At 39.1% G+C, this 23,477-nt stretch overlaps 1 protein-coding gene across 5 annotated transcripts in view; it reads right to left on the bottom strand.

The window, feature by feature from the left end:
• Positions 1 to 23,477, bottom strand: part of LYN (LYN proto-oncogene, Src family tyrosine kinase) — a 50,225-nt gene that overhangs the window by 13,125 nt on the left and 13,623 nt on the right. For 4 of the 5 annotated variants that reach the window (XM_015618451.3, XM_015618454.3, XM_015618452.3 and 1 more), the window contains exons 2-10: positions 15,505 to 15,641; positions 14,215 to 14,263; positions 14,017 to 14,122; positions 13,478 to 13,576; positions 13,269 to 13,372; positions 11,647 to 11,796; positions 10,187 to 10,339; positions 4,215 to 4,397; positions 2,657 to 2,733 (exon numbers count right to left, since the gene is read on the bottom strand). In XM_015618451.3, the coding sequence (XP_015473937.1) occupies positions 2,657 to 2,733; positions 4,215 to 4,397; positions 10,187 to 10,339; positions 11,647 to 11,796; positions 13,269 to 13,372; positions 13,478 to 13,576; positions 14,017 to 14,122; positions 14,215 to 14,263; positions 15,505 to 15,636 (1,053 nt within the window). In that variant the 5' untranslated portion in view covers positions 15,637 to 15,641. The remainder of the gene's footprint in view (positions 1 to 2,656; positions 2,734 to 4,214; positions 4,398 to 10,186; positions 10,340 to 11,646; positions 11,797 to 13,268; positions 13,373 to 13,477; positions 13,577 to 14,016; positions 14,123 to 14,214; positions 14,264 to 15,504; positions 15,642 to 23,477) is intronic. The other variant, XM_015618455.3, reaches the window with a different exon arrangement.

Here is a 23,477-nt window from a genome sequence, read left to right as displayed (position 1 = left end):
CTCCTCTCCCTTTCCTCCATTCTCAGTCCCTCCTGTGTCTTGTAACAGCACAGATGGATGAGGGCAAAAATAAGCTAATGTTCAGCTACCATTTCTTGCATTTTCAGTGTTCCTGAGAATCTGGGATAGCCTGGCAAAGTGCTTTTCCAGAATGGTGGATCAGAGAGTAATGAAGAGCTCAAGTGTGTGTCCACCAAGAAAAAAAAAAAGTCATTAAGAATAGGAATCTTCACCACAAGCTTCCTTCCATGTTAATCTTAACCTCTTCTGAAACACATCTCTCCGAATTTCTTGTCCCTTCGCTCTGCAGAGAGGTTAACATCACTTCTGTAAGAATAAATTAGTGTCCCATTTGTATAAACCAGAGTCACATCAAGAAACTACACACATTTTGTGTTCTCCTTTACACACAGCCTACAGTCAAGAGCATCTGTGATCCACAGGTTACTTTAGCAGAGGTCTGAAAAGATTTTTGTCCATCTTTTGCCCAAAAGACCTATAATTAATTCAGACTGCCAGAGATAGAAAAGACCAGTGGAACATCTGTGTTGTTCAGAGGGAAATCTCTGGTCTGGAACCACACACATGGAGCCTGCAAGTCTATTCCACACAGCCCTGTTATCACACAATGGCAATAAGGGCTCTTTAAAAATGTGCTCAAAAACCCTACAAATTCTTTCCGTAAGAAAAATCCCGGTATCTCTGTTACGAAGTTTTGTTTGGGCCTCAGCCAGAAATCCTCAGAGGGGCATTCCTGAACATCCTTTGAGGGTGACTGCAAGCCAGTCACAGGAATTTCCCTTGATGGTCTACATCTTATATGACAAGAGGGACTTGTCACATCACCTGTGCAGCACAAGGTCTTGGCCTCTGGGGCCCAGTGCAGGAACTGGCTCTGAGAGGCTGCTGTCAGATCAGGGTGACAAGGGATGTCCATTTGAAGTGACCTTCAAAGCTTTGTGAATGACAATCTCTGACCCTTGTTATCTTGAAGTGATTTACCCAAGTTGTACACAGAGTTTCTCTTTACTTCATTTTCAAGCCTTAAATTTCTAAAAACACAGTATCAATTTAAAATGAATGCAACATCCCTAACTCCAATAAAATGGTCTGCTGTGAAATCACATGTGCTTTTCTCTCCACATCTTGGGTCTCCTTTCATATCAATGTTCACAGATATTCTTTTCTCTCTTGAATTTTACACACTACTTTCAAAACTATTTATTTTCTATTCTCCCCACTGTTACTCATCTTTTCAGACAACGACCTGGGATCCAGCAGGTCGTTGTCTGAAAAGATTTTCAGCAGGTTTTCCACATCTGCAAAGCTTTTACTCCACTAAAAATAAATTCTTAAGGACAAATTACCTAAAGAGTTCAAAGAATTTAAAGAGCTTATAACCACACTAAACCAACAATTATAGGAAAAACAGCTCTTCCATTGAATCTATGTGAAATAAAAACCTATATCTGATATATTGAACGTCTACGTAACAATACGTGATAACTATAGAATACAATAGTTCCAGTTTGAAAGGACCTTCAGAAGTCATCTAGTTCAACTTCTGGATCACTTCAGACCACTTTAACCAGAAGTTAAAGCATATATTAAGGACATTGACCAAATGGCTTTTAAAATATGACAGGTTTGGGGCATTGATCACCTCTCTAGGAAGCCTGTTCCTGTGTTTGACAAATCTTTTTGGTAAAGAAATACTTCTTAATATCTAGTCCCATAATTATTTGTGTAGCAATATTACATAAAACACTTATATAATATTCTTACTGTGAATTTTTGGTATAGATTCCTAATGCTTTATTATACCTTTTAATGTTTTCCCATCTTTCCCCACGAGTTATAACAAGTTAACATAATAGGGTACAACAAGCTGTAAACTCTAATGCAATAAAAAAACAACCCCAAAAAAGGTTGGTTAGCAATAACCTACCAGAAATGCCATAATTACCTACTATTAACATGGAGTACAACCTGCAAAAGTAGAATTATTCCTCTATTTTTGTTACATGTCTCCCTGGACACCTAATTCTGATAACTGTCCAAGACAAACCACCAGGCTGTGGGACCTTCAATTCAGGCTGTGACACACAAATCACTCTGGGGTCTCTCTTCAGATTTCATTGAAGACAGAGGTAACTTGTATATTTTTGAGCAATCATCCTGGTTCATATATCATAGACCAGTACCTGAAACACCATTTCACAATAATTTACCTAAGAATTTGAAACCAAAAAGAGTACACTGAGGTTAAGAGGAGTTTGACCAGTTAACCTAACTTAAGAAGTAAAAAAAAATGAGACATTTTTTAACTCTGAAGAAATCTGCTAAGCAAAAACTCCCAGACTTGTCCTTCATAGCCACTCAAATTGAAAGCAACTCTTTCACAAAGGAAGGCAGCTGGGTTCTGCCATCTAAACACGTCACCAGCAGTATCTAAGAGTTAAGCCTAACCACATATTCCCTTTGAAACCTCTTCCATCTATCTCCTCCTTTCAGTGATCCATATTTACTCAAAATTACTGTGTAAATTGCATTTTTTTAATGTTAAAAATCCTTAGGATGAAATTGCCCAGTATGAGTTTCAGACTCTAAGAGAAGTAACCCCCTACAATTTTGAATGTATTTTTTTAAGTTTTACCTGAGCAGAGAAATCGATTAGCTTTGGAAGCAACAATTTACTTCCTTCATCACTCTTTAGAAAATCCAGCAAACTTCCTGTTAAAACAGAGAAAGATTAAATCAGTGCATCTTATTACAAAAATAAAAGTCACATAGGTTCCCCAATTTTCTGGATAACAAAACGAATGCAGTGAAGTATTTTGATGTATTTTCAAGTTGACTACAGTAAGACAGTCTCTTTGCATGGTTTAACGACAGGAACACCCAAATCAGCATATCAGACATTCAAGTTTTGCTATTTCCCCAGCTGTAGGAAACTCCCACGAGACCATAACTCAGTTCAGTGGTGCTGAGATTGATAAGGACCCCACTGTATGGACCATCAGGAAAGATGTCTTGGAGAATCACACACATCAAAACAAGTCATACAGACTAAGTGCCTCAATGTTTGTTCATCAAATTACCAGCAAAATTACTTGAAAACAGAACAAAACAAGAAAAGCTACTGCCCAAGATAATCTGAGAAGGAAACTTCGCATATTTTGTGCACTAATGCTTTATAGAGTCCTCTCCTAGTAGTGCAGCCACTCTTGACCATTCCTCACTCACCTCATTACACACACATTTATCAATTCAAGGACCACATAAGGCAACTCCTAATATTTGTTTTAATTGCCTTGCTATGATACCAGAAAAAAAAGTTAGGTAGCAAGTCCAAAGGACCCAGATCTATTCTGTGGGCTATCCTCTGGTTCAGAAACAATAGAAAATGCTGCATTCAAGAAATTGGTAAAAATGGTTTATTTCACAAATGCAGTAATGAGTCAGAAAATTAAAGCCCCAGCCCATTTTAAGGATAGGTGCTCATTCCCTTAATATTTGAACATTTAAAAATAACTTTATCATTCCTTTCTTTAAAAAGAAAGGGACCTACTTTAGGAGAACCAGAAGCGTTCACTTAAACTATTGTTTGCAGATTGTCATGGTTGAACCCCAGCCATCAGCCAGCCACTCACTCCCCACCAGTGGGACCAGGGAGAAAAGCAGAAAGGTAAAAGGTAGAGAACTCATGGGCTGAAATAAAGACAGATTAATAGGAAGAGGAAAAAGCAAAAGCTGTGCACACCAGCAAAGCTAGACAAGGAATCAATTCAGTGATTCCCATGGGCAGGCAGGTGCTCAGCCATTCCCAGGAGAGCAGGGCCCCAGCACTTGTGATGTTTACTAGGGAAAACAAACACTGCCATTCCAAATGTCCCTCCTTCCTCCCCCAGCTTTATATTCTGAACATGATTCCACATGGTCTGGAATATCCCTTTGGTCAGCTGGGGTCACCTGTCCTGGCTGTGTCTCCTCCCACCCTCCCATGCACCCCCAGCCCCCTCACCAGCATGGCAGCACAAAAAGCAGAGAAGGCCTTGGCTCTGTGTGAGCCCTGCTGAGCAACAACAAAAACAGCCATGAATTATCGACCCTGTGTTCAGCACAAACCCAAAAGAGAGCCCCATACAGCCACTGGGAAGAAAATAAACTCTCCTTCAGCCCAAATCAGCATGCAGGTCCAAGGTTTTGCTCACCTTTTGCCATGAATTCTGTTATAATATAAATAGGCTCTTCTTTGGTCACTACAGCATAAAGCCTGACAAGTTTATCATGCTGAAGTGTTTTCATGAGGTTGGCTTCCTCCAGGAAAGCTTGCACAGACATTGTTCCAGGCTTCAGAGTCTTCACAGCCACTTTGGTGCTGTTATGATAGTAACCTACAAGGAGGAGATACGATCAGTGTGCTGAAGTCACTCTGCAGCCCACAGAGTCAAGGAATCTGTCAAGCAGGTGAGGTTGGATTCCAGGAATAGCTAAGAGCCTGAAAGCAAGTACCAGATGTAGCACAAATATTTATGCTAGAATTCCTTTTTATTTTGCAATTTATACAGCACTGCAGAGAAAAATGATCCATTCCTTATTTTTAGATAAAAAAAATAAAGCAAGCAAATGATCTTACTTCATACGAAGTTTCCATTCACAAGTAGCCCCTAAAATACTTGGTCAAGGTGTATTTCAATGAATATCCACTTAAAACTGCCTCAGAACAAAAGAGTCCAAGGACTGGCTGGAAGATTCTGAAGTATCTTAAATCCCATGATTACACTTATTTCATGCATGCCAGTCTCATGCTTATAATCCTTCCTGTAACCCTTAGTGCCCAAAATGGAGCTTTACAGAAAAGTGCAGTCAAATGGTTCTCGTGACCGACAAGGACACGCTGCCAGGACTGCAATCCTGCGGTGCTCAGCACAAGATTTAAGATGTGATAACTTCTTATCACACAGCCCATGCCAGGAGTGGAGGAGACTGTGGCTGTGGTTCATGGCTCTGTTTATCAAACCTTCTAATAAAACCTTCTAATTATATAAAAAGCAACTATCAGTTAAGAGAAAAGCAGTGAATTTTTCTCAGATTTAATACTTACCAAACATTAAATAAATGTTAAAATAGCATTAAGAAATAGAGCAGCAAGCATTGATCCTAAAGTTTATCTTGTGAAGCAATTTAATTTGAAAAATAAAATAAATAAAAGAGTGAGTGGGATATAAATGCAACTTTTATCCCCACCATATCCAAGGCAACATTGTAGAAATATTTCTCAGAAGAGGTAAAGCCTTCCTGACTCAACAAAATGGCCTCATTTCCTTATTCAGCAACAATCCAGATCATTGCCATGATGGATACACCTCTACACTGGAATCCACAATTTCCTTATGCTATTTATCATCCAACAAAAGAAATCACTGGCAAAGCAAGGACCTAGCTTCCAGATCTTTAGTGATTGCTCTGAGCACTGCATCTTTTTTGAAGAAGGATCAACACCTGAGAAATCACTATGCCACAATCACAAAATATTCACCTGCATGATTATCAAATCTATTTTTCCAAACATGGTCAGGTCAAAACATAGCAAAGACATTTCTCTAAGTTACCTAATAGTAAGAAATTACAGATACAGGTCAAATCTGTTAACCTGCTGTTAAAGCTCAGGTCTATGATTCATAACTATCAGAAAAATAGATAATAAAAATATTTCTCTCTGTTTAGGAAGCAGAAAGATTATTTGCATAATTTCTACTATTCCATCCCATGCCCTAAAACAGTGCATGAGCTCCACTCTCAATTTGTTGAATTCTCTACTGAACACACAACTATTTCAGTGAAGCAATTATGACCAACACACATAACATTAACTATGTGACAGTATTTTACATTCACTAAAGATATCCATCAAACTCAGGTCTTTCTTACAGATAGTTTGCTTTACTGCAACATCTCTGTGATACTGAGGTTTTCTGCTGTAAAAAAGTCTACCTTGACCCTCTGGTGGTAACGTACAAAATAAATAACTGGTGAGAGCACTAGAAATACCTGATCTTGGTTTTCTCTCACATTCATTTGTTGCATCATGTATGATGAAAAGGAAGGATGGGACACAAAAACAACGTGGCCATGAGCTCTGTGAGCACACTCTGGTACTTCTAACAGCTGCAGAAGAAAATACACTTCCAAAGCACATATTACTTATATTCTAATTCAGAGCTTATTGAATAAGAGAATCTTTTACACTTGAGATGCAAGCAAGATGTGTATCATTAATAAACTACATCATAATTGCTGCATTTGCCTTGTTAACTTTCCTCTTAGCCCTGCTTGAGAATTCTCTTCATGGATTATTAATACCACAGAGCACCATAATTCACATCATATCAGTTCACACTAGGAGAAAAATGCATAAAACATAGACCCTGTTCTTGCAGTGCTGCTCTGGTTCATCACATCACTAAAGCAGCTGCCCAGATGCACTGAACTCCATGGTTTAAAAACCTTTCATACTATGGGAGGACGTCAGTTTCTTTGCAGTTTTAGCTACTGTTAAAAATCAAATGTAAAGCAACCAATGAAAGTATGAAAGTCTGAGGATTGTGTGATGATGTCTCACACAACGAGCCATGTTCTTCTCTACATGTTAGAATTGAATTCTCAAAAAAAAAAATAGTGTTTCAGGTATTTATTTTGGAGTTGATTACTCTTATTTTGACAGAGTAGTAGTATCTTGCATAGCCAGGTTGTCCCCAGAGTCTTGCATGGGCTTAATCAAGCCAAGGTGTGATGAACTTATAATAGACAACTGAGGTGGTACCTACCATTTCTGAACAGGACTCCAGATGCAGAGCTTTGTGAACAAGCCTCTAATATTCAGCTTTCTCCTTCCTCTACTTTTCCAGTAATTCCCTGCAGGGTAAACTGGGAACAACTTGTCTGAGCTATGGAGATGTGATACTGCTAGAAGGCAGACAATGGCTGGAGCAGTTACTATTGGAGGAGGTATTGGGAAAGAGTCTGAGGAACAGCAGCTTCTCTGCATCCAACTGCACGCCAGCATTTCACTCCTTCACCTGCTACAGCCATGGTTCAGCTGCAGAACAGAAAAATGCAGCAGCAGCTCCATCCCTCACTCATTTCCACACAGCCCATTAAAGGGCTCCCTGTGAAGGGAAAAAGCCCAGGCTGCACAACTGATGACCAAAATGCACACATAAACACTAACTTGGGAGCCCAAACCCAGAAAATCTCTATAAAATGCATAAAATAGCACTTGTATTGATAGAAAAAACTGGAAAACTGATAGCAAATTTTCTCTATGTAAAAGCAACTCTTCAGAGCTGAAGCAGATTCACCTGCCCATTCCATAAAACAGATTCTCTGCACAGGTCATACAGGAGCACAGCCAAGTGCTTGGGGCACGGGAGGCCTGACTTTTGTTCCTAGGATTTTCTTACTCATTCCATAATATAAGTTAATTTCCTCCAAACTGTTCAAGAGGAAGATGTCCACATGGAAGCCCAGAAAGTAGTTATTAAGATACTAAAAAGACTATAAAAGCTATAATTCTATATCTTCACGTTGCAGTGTCAGCATTATCTCTATATTCCCATATCTCTGAGAGATCCCAACACCCCCAGGGACACCAAGAGCTGGCTGTCCAGGACTGTGTCCAGGTGGCTTTTGATTCTCCCCAAGAAAGGGGACACCACAAGCTCTCTGGGCAGCCTGTGCCAGTGCTTGGTCACTCACACAGCAAGTGTTGGGAAGGACCCTCCTGTGCCCCAGTTTGTGCCCATTGCCCCTGGCCCTGTCACTGGGCAGCACCAAGAAAAGCCTGGCTGCATCCACTTTGCATACCTCCCTCAGCTGTTAAATACATAAGATCCCCCCTAAGCCTTTCCTCAAAAGAGAGATGCTCCAGTCCCCTCATCATCTTTGTGGCTCTTTGTTGGATTTTGTCCAGCAGCTCTGCATCTTTCTTTACTCAAAAGCATAATTCCTCTGAGTGGGACACCGTTCCCTCTGAAATCACAATTCTAAGTATCCTTTATCAAGAAGAAATTTATTTAGTAATTAAACCATGGAACAATATTTCTCTCTAATTCACATGATGGCTGAAAAATAATTTTGTTCTCTGTGAGGAGGCAGTGTAATAACCAGCTCTCAAATCAGGAGAGCACAGCAACCAGATTATTGCTCAGTACCTCTACATAACTCCCTAAATCCCTAAATCATTACAATACTCAGTGTTTGCTGACACCCTGCACCACACAGCTGACCTAATATGCTTTTCCATCTTGAACTTCCTAAGATGAACCATGTTCCTGATTTGAGAGGATCTGTGCCATGCAAATCATCTTCTCTCACATAAGAAAGAAAGCAAAGAAGAGGAAATGCAGCAATTGCTTTCACAGTACGTTAGTTTTTCTCACAGTGCAGCAATTCTGACATAGGGTTCAGGCCCAATTTAGATGTTAGGAACAAGAGGAAGCATTTTGAAGCAGAAACACCCTCTTAAAGTTTTATTCTTTTCTGTGTGTATGTGCAGAAGTAGTCACTTCCCAAAATGATCTGCATTTTCAAGCAGGTAATTAGTTCCTACCACAGACTTCCACAGTGTTTCAGTGTAAGTTAAACATTTGTTGCCCTGGTTTATGAGACAGAAATAACTGCACAATGGTTGACACTTGTCCTGACTAGTATCTAAATTGTCAATCATATATATCATAGCTAGAGGGTTTCTTAAGGCTTTTCTTCTGAAGGCAGATAAAAGGCTGAATTTGGCTGTATTATATTATAGAGATGTGTTGCTTGCACTTTTTACATGATTTATACCAAAAGATTGCACCTAAGACTCAATTAGAGCTTTCTGATTGACACTGTAGTTGTGTGTGTATAATTTGCCACTCAGCACCAGTCAGTGCTTTGCTTTTCTAAATGAGAACATCTCTTCAAAGCAATGACATTCCTGTCAGACTGACACACTCCCATGGATTATCACAGACCCCTTCATAGCTTTGTGTCTTCTAGCCAGATTTGGGATACACTTTTAAGTTGCTAAGAAATGCTCTGCCTATAGAATCTTAGGTCTTAAAATGAATAATGATCATCATCACCATAATCCGATCTTTTAACTATAACAAATTTATTCCTACTTAAACATAACGTCCCAAAAAAGAGATGGGGGAAAGGCTAAGAGAATGATTTGGCCTGAAAAAACATCTTAATGAAGACTTTGGGAGGAAGACACAGTTCAACTCAAATAAGATGGTAACTGGCAAAAAAGTGTGTAAGCAATGAATAGTACACAGAACATGCAATGAGGGAGCCAAAAGACTACTCTGATGTCAGAATAGACAGCATTTCAAAAGCAAGATGATTTTCCCTGAATGTGACACTGGACATAGCCCCTTGTCAATAGGAAGTCACTAAGGCTGAGGAAATACTGCTTATTGGCCAAGAAAGCATCTTATTCAGGTTATAATACTTAATGCTATCATTTTCTGCTGGGTAATTATTAATGCTTACAACTTGTAGGTCTTATGACCATTTTATTATTGGGGTCTCACCTGATGATTCAGGCTGTTCAATCTCTAGTCTTTTTACTATATAAATCACCTACTTTCTGAGCAGCACACTGGCAGACAACACTCTTGGGTTAAGACTGCTCCCTTTTTTCACCCAGTAGTGGTAAACTTTTTTCACCCATGCACTACATTGCAGGAGACATCTTCTTCACAAATAGATAATGAAAACTCTCAACACAATCCAATAAAAGACAGTGTTTCTTTCTATTTCATATTCTTTAACACTTTCTGATTTGAAACAAAGTTCTGAGAGGCTCACTGATTTTGAGATTCAGGAGACACATCTTACTAGAACCTTCTATTTCTACCTCAAAACATAGAAAAAAACTCTATTGTCTTTGACCTCCTGAATAACAATGTTTACTCACTATTTTTTTCCTTTAGAAGACACCCAAAGGATTTGTTCCACTTCCTTGTCAGGTATCTACCCCCTTTTACAAGCCCTCTCTCCTCACAAGATGGCATATTCTGGGCCTGATTTTGCTGTTTTACAAGTATGTAGGATCAGGTTCCTGTTCACTATGTTTTTGAATGACTCTGAAATGACATTTCCTTCAGAAAATGTCACATCAAAAGAATAAACTTACCCATCCAGACTTCTCCAAACTGACCAGCTCCAAGTTTCTTCACTAATTTAATCGATTCCCGTGGAATTTCCCATGCATCTTTATCCCATGGTTTTTGAGGTTTGGGACTAATACAAGCTTTTTCCAACTTTCTGCATAAGCCATCAGATTGCCCTGGTTTTCAAAGCAAAAAAAAAAAAAACAAAATACATTATACTCCTATGCCAAACAACTTGAGACAAACACTGCTTAATTGCACTAACCAGCCCACAATAATGTTCAAAATAACCAGATGTCATGATGAAAATGTAGGCTTTCTGGTGCTTTCACAAAAGTTTAAGTGCCTCTGATATGAAATTTCACATTCAGAGACAAATTTAATAAAAAAGTATCACATGCATCTGGTTGCTGCCAGATTATTAGGGGGTTTTAGCACCATTTGCACCAAGTAAATACAAGATCAGATCTTATTACTGACACTATGTTGATTAAGATCCACATTGGAGTCAGGTTTGGGATCTGTGTTCTGAGTTTGTCATTAAATTTTCTTGCAACATGGTTTCAGAAAGATGTGCATGCAAGCATAAGTAGGTCAACATTATTTTTCCTCCAGACACTGACCAGCTCTAACTTTTATATATATGTATGTTGAATAATTCTCAGGTTTTCCAGATGTGCTGAACAGCTAGCACACATATCTATCTATTCAGAAAATTTTCTGAATGGAAAAGTCCTCAGAATGGCTTTGAAAAATTTCTATGTGATTTTATGTCCTACATTTTTTGTCTTATCTTTATTCCCAGTTACAAGATTTAAAAACTTGTATTTTGGAGGTATCCAGCAGGAGGTTATGCAGAATGAGAAGTCAGTTTTGCAGCTCAAACATAGGTAGACTTATCCCTTCCTCTCCCCCTCCTTATTTTTTAAAATAAATGTATACATTCTATGTGGGTGTAATTTTATTTCTTTGCAGTATATAGAATATTTTTTTCCTTTAAAAATAAATAATTAAACAAACACATTTACAGGAAAAATAAAATCAATTTCACACTCAACACTAGGTACAAGACAACATCCACAGGTCTATATGTATTTCTGCTGATTATGAATAAAAATTTACTATAATTTTTAATTAAAAAATAAATAATATTTACAGATAAAATACTATTTACAATGCAGGTAATCATTATTATGTCTTCACATCACCCTAAGTTTGATGAATTTTATTACAAAGCTAATCTTCATTCCACAATGCTATGCCACAGAGCAACCAGCAACCAGCACTAGATCTGGTTATGGTAACAATACTTGGGTTGCAATCAATTTTACTTTCTTTGATAACATACATGTTCAAGTTATTAATAAAAAATAAATAAAGGAAAAAATAAAATCTTTGAAACAAAAGAAGAAATAATTTATTTTCCTTCACAGGAAATAATGGCTGCATTCTATAAAGGAATTCCCTAAATGATTTAACTTACTTTGGTAATGTTTGATCATATCATTGATGTTAGGAAAAGTTATTCTTGGAGAGATGTAAAAACCTCCATTGTCTAGACTCCTGATTTTGTAGTGCTTAATAACGTCGCCATGCTCTGGATCGTAGTCTCGTATGGAGAGAGAATAGCTGCCTGTGGATAAAGAAGGAATGCTCATTAACAGAGAGCAAAAATCTACAGAGCCCACACGTGCACAGTTGAGCCTAAGAAAATCACCCATTTGTCTGCTTTTCTTTTTACTCTCTTGTTTCCTCAAAGAATTTTGCAATCCACAGGAGGAAGTTGCCAAAAACCAGCCTTGAACTGGTCACCAAAATGCTTACGGCCACACTTTCTTTTTCAGTCTTATTCAACAAACTTGCTTGTTCCATATTCCAGGCAGCTCCACATTCAGTGCCCAGTTTTGCAGAAAAGCCCCCAGCTCAAGTAGAAGTGGCTGGGAGAGCAGGACCAGGGCTGTCACCCTACTCAGGAAACCTGGAGATCAGCATTTTGAAAAAGGAACATGCTAGTTGTCATGGGCCAACTAGCAAAAGGATAGTTTGGAGATGGCTTCAGGCACAGAGCAGGGAGATCAGATCTGTTGATCTGCTATATTTGTTGATCCCAAGGCAGTCCTAGGGAGCCTAACGTCATCTGGGATTTAAACTGGGGCAAGAGAGCATCTACCTTTAGCTACAGCACTCTGCTTCTTCTACTTGTACAATTCTTGTCCATTTTCAAAGGATAAAAAAGGACCTCATCCCCTTGTCTCTCCTCACACATATCCAGTGACTCTGGGGGGTACTTTGTCTTACTCTCAGTACTCTACGTAGAATTTAGAACACTTCCCTTGAGAATTTCATTTAGGAGTCCTCAGCTGAGAGCACAATGACATGAGCCCATTACAGATGATACCTAGTCAAGAACCTGTGGCATTAGAGCCAAAAAAATCAGCCTGTGGAGAGGCATGACCTGCTGAAATGCTTCACGTGTCTTCCTCTGGAGGATGCAGTGTTACACCATCCAGCTGGGATATCCATCCAGACTCACAGTCAGTGTCCACAGGCTGGGGCAGAACTTCCCAAGCTCTCCTCAAAGGCTGAAGAGCCTGGAGACTTCACTAAGCTTTTCAGCACAAAGTGCTCTGTTTACAGCACAAAATTCTACCAAAAAGCTTTCTGAAAAGAATCCCACTACACTGTAGAAGTGAAAACCCTCATTATACACTAGCTACAATTTTAAACTTGTAGCAATGGATACAGACCCAATAATGGAAGACTATAGAATGCAGCAGCTACCATTACAGCAATATGTCTTTCAATAAAGGAGTCACAAATATTAAGAGGAGAAAAGATGCCACTTCATTCATTTCCGCTTCTTGTCAGTGTAATCACACACACAACATTTTTTTTCCCCCCCTTATCTCAGCTTTGGGTGTTAGCCTGCAACTCTCTTCCCTCTTTTTCTGGTAATTTTCTCATTCTTCTCACTCCCACGGAACTGCAGAAAATTCACACAATAGGATGCACTGCAACTACTCCACACCAAATGCCAATTTTTGTGTAGACTGTCTGCATGTTTTTATCTCTCTATCAATTCCAAAGTACCACCCCAAAACCTACCTTTTAATGTTTCACTTTCTCTTATAAGGAAAGCTCCAGGACCATTTCCAGGAGCCAGGAGTTGTCTTTCAGCATCTTTGCGGGTTATGTCTTTGAAGAACCATCTGAAAAGTATTTCAGAGAGTTAGAACCACCTCTTTCCCCACCCACAAAGGATACACTACCAAGGTGAAGAAGTTTGCCAGAATTTGGAGACTGGGAGAACTTACTCTTCTGTTTCCAGGGTGTTTACTTTTGCTACATAGTTGCTGGGAATGAAACCTTCTTTTCTTGTCGTGAGAGATTTTGCTCTCCACCATTCTCCAGATCTGAAAAACAAAAAAAAAAGTAGTATTCACATGAAAAGAAAATGATAAATTATTACTTAGGTTCTAGTCTGCTGAGAGCTTTGCCCAGGCTGCAGAGAGAAGCACAATCTTTCCTCTGAAGTCAAGCAACCTGAGTTGGTTCCACTGGATCAAACTTTGGTCGCTGTTACTGAGGCCAACTGCCAGATCAGGGAACCATAGACCCAAAAATGGTTAGAATGGTTAGAAGGGACCTAAAAGATGATCTCTGTCATGGGCAGGAACACCTTCCATTGCAGCAGGTTGGTCAAAATCCTATCCAACTTGGAATAACACCATAAAGCATTTTTATTACCACATGTAAGCATATACCCATAGTATAAGTAGAATATCAAAGCATTGCAGAGGGAATTAGATGAGCCCAAAGAAAATCTGCAATACAACAATAGTGTCATACTTACTCCTCAATAACTTTCAGTTTTTCTCCTTTTTTGAAGGACAAGTCCTCTTCATGAATGCCATCATAGGGATACAAAGCTACCACAATGACTCCATGCTCCTCTGCATCTGCAAAAGTAGAAGGACAAAGGCACACTCACATCACTTTTCAGGCTGACACGGGCACAGCACGCAGCTGTGAGATTTCCATAGAAACATACCTTGACTGACAAACCTCTGTCCTGGTAAGAGCTGTGCTTCTGGATTTGCCTACAATAAAATATGTCTTTAATTAAGCAGTTTTAGATCTTTGTGATGATCTTAAATTACAATTACATATTATACAGTTGCTTTGGTGTCATCTCATGTGTCTTAAAAGGAAATGCTCAGATCTTTTCCCACCATTCTTCAAAATATGTAGTATATATAAAAACATAAATTATTCATATGACAGTATAAAAATGTATAGATTTTAAATTGAGCAGCTCACACCTTGTGAAGGTGTGGCACAAGCCATGGGGAGGAAGTTCACAGCTTTGGGACTTCTGCTGAAGAGTCTTTAGGTAGGGCACTTAAGCAGGACAGTTACTACCATGTAGCTGTCATGCTGAAGAACTACAAGCATGGTTATGCCACTAAGACTGAGCAAGAAGAAAAAAAAAGTAATTTAAAAAAAAAAGGTAGTTTGTGATGTGTGTTCATCGACTGAGTGCACACTGAGTTCACTGTGTCAGCTGGGGAGAGAGGGAAGCAGGGAGCCTTTCACACCTGCAGAGAGCAGGTCCCTGAACAAGGGCAGGCAGGAGACACAGTTTCCTCAGCACATTAGAGAAGGTGGGGGGGAAAAAAAGGTACCAGTCACGCTGCAAATCAGCAAACCCAATTGGTACCCAGCAGAATTCCCCATCCCAGCACCTTTCCTTCCAATGCCAGGCAGCACACATGGAACCTGTTAGCCTGTTCCTCTCTGCTGCTCCCTTCACCGCTGCACCCTGTGCTCTCCTCCCCTCCCAGCCTTAATAATTAATTTAGTTATAAATAAATACACACCTCAGGCAAGGCCCAGTGGTGGCCTTCAGTGAGTAAAGCTGACTAGAGGTGGTAAAGAATCACCCATGATTACTTCAGCCTTTAACTGGAATAACCAACACCTGGATCCCATAGCTACTAAAAACACAACTCCAATGCTTTAAAAAATGGATCTAAACTACTTCAGGTTTTCTAATGTCATCTAGCATTCTTCTACAGACATAGTTATAACTACTCAAGCATTTCCAAGTTATTTTTTTTATGTAGAAAACTAAGACAGACATAAAGTAGCAAACATAAAAATAATTTTTATTCCTCTAGGTATTTATTCATTGAGGGTGAACTACCCAACAGTAAAAGCCCAGTTGTGGATTAATGATAATTTGAATCTTTCCATGCATATGCTTTGGACTGAAATTTAAGTTATGCCAGTCATGCTTTGTTCTTGCTACAGGAATTCTCTCCTGAGACTATCTACTTACTGGCCTTTGCTGTTTATTGGACGTTGGATCCCTCACATAAATAGTTCGTTCAGTTTTACGTACTGGTTGATTCTTCAAATCTAGCCCATCTCCATGCAGATTCTCTTTCCTTTTTGATTTTATACACCCCATATTTCCTGTTGAAATAAAAAAGATATTAAACAAAATCATTGTGCTGCAAACCAAGCCCTTTCCCATGAAATCATCTGGGCTACACAGTAAAAATGTGCTTCATTTTAATACAAAAAAGTTCATGGGAAAAACAACTGAAGGTTAGGCCCACACACTGATATCTCTTTTCTGTTGCAAGGGAAAGAAATTACCTTGTCTCAATCAACAGATGAAGTAAATAGTTATTTACCATTTCTTCAGATTTTTTTACATTTTCTCCCCACCTACCCTTCCCTGCCCAAATCCCTTGTATCTTTCTGATACTCCTCTGAGCTCTGGAATAGATATAACAAAAATGCAATTATTGTAGGGATAACTTTTATCTGTACATTTTAAAGAAAAGACTCTTTAGGAAGACAAAGGAAAACATTCCTGTCCAAATTCTGAGAACTGCAGCTGGAACTAGCAACGTCGGTATCTCCCCACTTCATTCTGCAGATGCCAGTCTAGCAGGGAGCTCTGTTTGATTCAAATCCCTGTCTCACATGAGGCTGATGACTTGTGCAGTCCCAGCTCCATGGCAGACATGCTGCTACTGTGACCTTCAGTACTGCATCTCCTTGTTCACACAGGCGTGTTACAGCAGCCTAAAATAGCCGATGTGTGCCAGTGATGGCAAATCACCACACAAGGATTTCCTCTTCAGCATAATTTAGAAGGCTAATCCTTCTCTCAGGATGTGCATCCATGCTAAATCAGATGAGATACAGCTGTTAGCATCTGCATGACTGGAACCTGACTGCTAATCCTGTGATACAATTACATAGCACTCCAGCAAATACATATACAACATTATCTCTACAATCCTCTCTCCAAGGAGAGTAATTATACTTACTCTTCAAAGAATCCACTATGAATGCTTTTCAACTCTCTCCTTCCTTCCTCTCTCCCTCCTTTCAGGTCAGTGCTCTAATGCTAGGTTCACAGTCACATTTTCCCTTGCAGGCACACAGACTCACTCCCCCCCTGCCCTAATTAATCTTTAAAGCCAGTTCTTTGAAGAACAATGTAAAACCTAAAATAAGAGCTCAGTGCAAATATAGGCTCAAGTAAACAAACACAGCTGGAGAAGCTAAAGCAGATTGTGAGACTCTCATCCCACTTTTACCTCCATCTCTAGGATAGAAAAGGCTGATGGTAGTTAAGAAGTAAAGTAGTAGTAGAGGTGTCCTTTGGCAGACACAACTGTTTCAATGGGACGGGGCCTTGCAGCTACAAAAATTAACCAGATTAATCTGGGTTCATATTAAGACTCATACTTTTGTAACAATACTATGATAATCACAATCCTAACAAAAATAAACCAAGGCAAGAAGGAGTCCCACATGGCAAGTCTCAAATTCCAACATCACCTTCATTCAATGTCCTATCCTGCCATTGAGGAAGCACTCCTATATAATATAATATATTATATATATATAATAAAATAATGGCACTGTCCTATCCACATGGAGTGTTTTCTTCTAAATATGACAGGAGGATATTTCCTCTCCTACCATTTCTGCAAATTATCTGTCACCTATTGCCAACACATCTTGGATGTCCATAAGATTTCAGCAGCAATCTGTGATCCTGCTTTAAAGCAGTGTTAGAACCCATTGCTCCCCTTCTTGTCTTCTCTTGAACTAAAAATAAAAGGAATCCTACAGAAAATCAATAGGCACTGATCAGGCAGAAAATAAGTTTTCTCATCTTGAGTGCCAACATTTCAGTGTTCCCACACTTGTTTGAAAGCACTGGAGCACATTTTCATGGAGGAGCTTCCCTTTGAAGCAAACATCTTTAATGCTTAATTTTAAAGCATTAATTTTTACAATGCTCAGCTCCATACGGATTACAGACTAGCTGTTTTGCAATACTGAGAAGGATTTTCTAATTTATTTTATTTATTTATAACTGTGGGTATGTAGATGACTCTTGTTCTGTCATTAATGGTTCATAGGAAATTTCTGTACACCCATGGGCAGACCAGGGTGTTCGCAAACTCACCCCAGACATCAGGAAGGCCAGTGTTTAATTACCTGCTGTATCTGCAAGATCAGGTATTTATCCACTTAAGTTCTAACCTTTTTGCTCTTGAATAGTTCTGCTTCTACAGAACAAACAGCTGAAGTGGAGGGCATGAAGTAATTTGATCTAAGTTGTCAGCCAAAAATCCCTTTCCCTATTCCTGTAAGAAAGCTGAGCACATCTTTAGAGACTGCAGCATGCCCAGTGTCAGTGTAAACTCAGAGAAAAGCATTTTTTACTCAGATTTTTTTCTGCAGCTGAAAGCACATGAACAGCTGTAAGTTAAACCTGCTGTGAGGCTGTGCTGATAAGCTCAAGGTTGGGACTTGCTCATGACAGCAACAATTGATCAGTAATAACTATGTAGAGGTGCTTTGAAATCACACAGAAGTTTACTTGATGTCATGTGAAATCACACAAATACAGTTTGTGAGACCACCCTTGTGATGGATTCAAACAAAGAAAAGATCCTGAGCCTCATCATGAAGCACTGTTTTTTCTGGGTTCTTTTCCTCATAGAGATGGAAGTCCACAGTCCCCACAGGATTTAGCATGAGCAAAAAGCCCCAACAGTCAATGCTGAAACCCCACAGCTGGTTGAAGGGGGTTACTGCCCTTTTTTACCCCAGTATAGCTCCAAGAATTGAACATCTAGTAGGAGTCAGCTGATAACAAGGGTTTACCCAAAGGTGAGCCTCACACTGCATTCTCCCAAAGCATCCCCATTCTTGCACTCCAATTCTGCTCCATAACACAGATTACAGCTTAGCATGAGGGCAACAGCTCCAGGAGTGGGATCCTGACCTAAGTAAAATGACAGTGCAGGGAGCAGTGTATAAATAAATAACACATTTCACTTGCAGTAAATGTTTATTTGCCTAGCGCTCTGTTGCTGTGTCACAAGGAAATGTTTTGTGCAGATAGAAAGAGAATACAGTAAGCAAAGAGCAACACAGACAGCCCAGCATCATTACAAACCAAACTCCATTATTCTTTATCAGAGATAAAAATAATTTATACATCAGAGAAAATGCTGCCAGTCGCTACCCAGATGTTTCCCATTCCAACAGTTCTGCAATACAGGAGACACTACTTCCTATTCACGCTTTTCATTTATTGTCCTGTCCACATCTCTAGACATGGAAGATAAACACTGAATTGAAAGAAATTCTATCTAACATAGCTGCTAATCTTTATAAATAGATAACTAAAAAAGTAACAGCTTTTCTTTTAACAGAGAGCATACTGTAGTTCATGGCTAAAAGGTAAACACAAGAACTTAGGTTAACAGCTGCAGCAAGGTGGCAAGAACCTAGGTTCAGGCACCCTTCAAAAAGCTGCAGAAGTATCCACAGGAGTTACACAGAGCCTCTGCAGCAGGTTTTTTCCGAGACACTGATTTCGATGTCTACATTTGCCTTGAATTTTCCCTCTGAATCCCCTATCTCATCTTGCTACTACAGCACTTGGGTCTTAATGCCGAAATGGTTTGGGAGGAGTGGAAGTCAGAAACTAATGAAGCATTCTTCCAGGGCTAATAGCTGTTGTCTGTCCCCAAAACAGAATTGCTTTATATGCCTTTTTCTACAGTTCCAGCAAAGTAATGTGTCTAAAGACACAAGACTTCCTACTGCAAGCAGTCAAGTTTCATGTGACCATCACCTGTCCATCCACCACCATCATCAGCATTTGGGGTTTCACTTTGTCCCAGTGCTCACCCTTTGTATCATCTAAAAAGGTGATCTCATTTTTTTGTTTTGTGTTCATAACCATTCTCTTCCTTGTGATTTTGTTACATACAACATATATGGTGCATATTAGAAATAATTTCCTAAAAAACCTACTTGACATGTCTGGTCTTTTCTTGATCAAAGTCATGTCTTCATGGCAATGATTCTCAAATCTTCATCAATTATATTTCAGCTTTTCCAATCATAAAGCAACTTTTAAAATAATTAGAACTACAACATTGAGCATATGAGCTCTATTTTATCAAAGAAGTATGTATTTTATCCAAAAAATATCTGTTTTTGAAACGGTCAGTAATCATGTAGCTAAACACCAATTGTCTCTATGGCTTAGGGCTTTAACAGACATATACATATGCATTTTAACAGGTACATAAATAAAATAAATTTGTATTAAATTGAGTACGAAGAGTAAACTCTTAATTTAAACCAAAAATTTCTCATGCGAAAGAATAAGAAAACAATATTACAACCCCCAACCTACTCTGAGTCTTGAATATTGCTTTATATTTAAACTTCTGAATCGAAGAACAGGAAGCAAGCGTTTACATCTATATATAAAAACACAACTGGTTTCCCACCTGGAGCTTTAAAGGGGGTTTAGAGAGCAGAGGAGTAAACAGTTTTATTTTAATACCTCTTTCAAAGCTTGAAAACAATAACATCGCCCTCCTCTGTTTTAGATGTTTCACTCTGGCTTTTAATGCCAGTTGGTTTGCTGCTACTTCACAAGTTTTAGTCAGAGGTAACACAGTGATCCTTCATCAGATCTCCTGAACTCCTGTGTATTCCCTCAAGGTCAAGGCAGAAGTGCCTCAAAATTCAGAGTGATCAACTTAAATTAAAACTGCTGGGGAGGAAGGACTGCAAACCTGCTCTGCTCAAGGACACAAACACCTGCTTTCTTAGAAGCTCATCCAATATTCTATGTCACTTCAATCAACTGTTCAAATTTATAATTCTATGAAAAAAAAATTTAAGGAATCTTAAATTTTGTAAAGATGTTAATGTTTTAATGATTAAATGTTGTAAAGGACCTAATTTACCTTAACCTCCTGTGCTTACTTTTATTTTATGTTGATCAGCTTCCACATCTGTGCTACCCAAGTGTTTCAAAGATCTCCTTTATCTCTATTATTTGGACAATAAGGAGGACTGTTTCTGGGAAACCTAGGTTCATTTCTGACCCATCATCACATGGCAAAGCAACTGCCAAGGAATAGAGAGCAGGAGTTTAACTAGAGGTGGTAAAGCTCAGCAATGGCTTATCAGTACTGATCTACACATATTTGTGCCGGTGAAGATTTGCCACTAGACCACAGTGAGAATAAGAGTGACAAAAATAAATTATCTGTGGCTGGGAGCAATATGAAAGCATCAACTGGAGAGCAACTGAAGAGAAGTTGTTTTCTGCTCCACACTGGTCTCAGAAGTTGTTATATTTAAGCTGGTTCAGCCTTATTCTTATACCTGAAATTCACCATATATATCTATAGCTATATATTGATTTAATAATATAAAATATGATCATATTTTAGATACATGTAGATACACATTTCAATTTTACTGTAAGTCCTGACTTTCTGATAACTTTCATCAAATTAGATGCATGCAAATGCAGAAATCTGGGGTCAGCTTTCATTTCAAGCTTGTTTCACTTCCTACATCTTGTTCTTGCACTGGTGACTAGCTAGGGGAACTTAAGCAGTTTCTTCCTCCCTTGCCTTTCTGCTAAAATGGTTCTGTGTGTCTCAGTCAATCCTTGCTGCGTGTATTTTAGTATCTTTTTTAATTTAGCTAATTTCTGTAGGTCTGGATTACCTCATCTCTGTGTCCCCCAGATGGAAATTATCCCTTATATGATACATATAAGCATGGGCACAGACACACACAGGCACAAGTCACCATGTGCTCCCTGCAATGCTTATAGAAAGGAGCACAGATAACCTGAATCTACCCCGTGGTGACTATGGCAGACTTGCCTTGTGTAGACTTCCACTGCTCCTCAGCTGTGGGAAGCCTTAGTCCAACTGCCAGCATTTAAAAGAAAATAGAAAAAATAATGGGGGAATTATTTTAACTGCTTCAATCTTCTTTGTGGAAAAGGTGAGACAAAGTTGAAATAATATTTTGACATACATATCTATATAAACGGACGAAGAAGAGAAACAAGTTAATCCCCAGTATAACTAACATTACTGTGGTGGAAAAGTATGCAACAAGCACTTTACTGTAAAATTTCCTCATACCTGGTCTCACTTAAGTCAATCCCTCAAATTTTCCAAGGGTGCATGTCTGTCAGAGCAAGACAAAATAGCTATCTAGTTTATCAACCATGATTAGAGCAAAGGACTATAAATTACTCTGTGAAAGACAGAGCACAATCACATTGTACAAGCTCAGAAGTGAGTTTGCCATGATCCACTTTTAGAAAGATTAATGGGTGATGGGGTGAAGAACAAAATATGATTGCTGAAAGGTTTCATAACCTCATTCCACTTGGCTTGGAAGCTGTCAAGTTAAGTCCCAGTCTTAAAAATGTTTTGGAGACTATAACGGCTTTTAGGCCTTCATTCTCTTGGGAGATTAGGAAGACATCACATCTCTTTCAGCCTCTCTTCTAGATTTTAAAGACCAAACCCTCTCATTTTTTTCCACTTCCACTGGTTACTCTAGCAGCCATTCTCTACATCTGTTCACTTTGAACCTACCCCTCTTAAGTACAGGAGGTTGGATCTGCCCAGGTGTTTCAAGATGATTTTCAGCAGTGCCTTGAATCAATTAATATTGCTATTTCTTCCATCTACTGAAATACATCACTCAATAAATCCCAGAAATTAATTTATGATTTTCACACTCTCATCATATTGGCCTTTCATAATCATATGGCCATCCAATAGGACATCCAGGTTTATATCACTTCTCATAACAACAAAGTATTGTTACAGCAGACTTTCCTATCCCCTGTGGCATTATCTTACACCCTGATATTAAATTTCTCCCCATTGTTTTCCCAGGCTATTCATTATGCACAGTATTCTCAGCCACCTGTGTGTTTCTAATACCTCTTAATATCACAGGGGCCCCCATATTTTTTCATTGCAAATGAAAGTACTTTTTAAAAGTCTCAGTGTAATGCTAATGTAACATCAGGAAACAGAAAGTGGTCCTGCTAAGAGACTTGTAGTTCCTGTCTGCTGCACTTCCCCCTGTTCCACTTCTTTCACAATTCCTTCCTTAGCAATTAAGACCAAGACAAATTCTACTTTGTCCATGCTAGCTCAGATTATTTTTATGCTTTCCTATAACAGTTACAGAAAGTATGACCCTACCACATGCTCCCAAACACCTGCATTCCTACTACACTCATACACCTATCACATTTCTACTTCCTCTGCAACAGGGCTCAGTTTTGAGCCCTGCACCAGTATTTCTGTTTCTCCTCTTCAGAGCCCTGATTCCCAACAGAAATGCACAAATATCTCAGTCCAACTAAAACAATCTGGGTTGGCAGACACCTTCCATGAATCCTTTACCAAGGTGACTACTGTTCTCAATGAAATTCTCACCACCCATTCCTCCCTTGTTTGGTGTCCTGATTTTCTTTCCCACAATTGCCTTCGTACTGAAATGAGGGGTTAGGACTCTGCAATATTCATACCTCAAGTCCACTTCCTTAAAATAAAAATTCAAGCTACAACAGGGCCAAACTGTTATACAGCTTGTCATACAGCTATATTGGAAGATTATAGACTTAATTGGAAGATTAAGACTGTGGATTAGGATCAATGGTTTGGGTTGGAAGGGACCTGCAAGACCACCTAGTTCCAAGACCCCACTGTGAAGAAGGACACCCTCCACTAGACCAAGTGGTGCCCCATCCAACTTGGCCTTGAACATTTACAGGGATAGGGCAGACACAGCTTGTCTGGGCAACCTGTGTCTCAGTTGCCCTCACAGTATTGAATTTCTCCCTAATATCTAATCTAAACCTGCTCTCTGTCAGTTTAAAGCCATTCCCCCATGTCCAGTCACTCCATGCCC

This window comes from Parus major, chromosome 2 (genome assembly GCF_001522545.3).
Source record: "Parus major isolate Abel chromosome 2, Parus_major1.1, whole genome shotgun sequence".
Classification (NCBI taxonomy): Eukaryota; Metazoa; Chordata; class Aves; order Passeriformes; family Paridae; genus Parus; species Parus major.
Note: the sequence above shows the minus strand (reverse complement) of the source record. Positions and strands in the feature narration are given on the sequence as shown.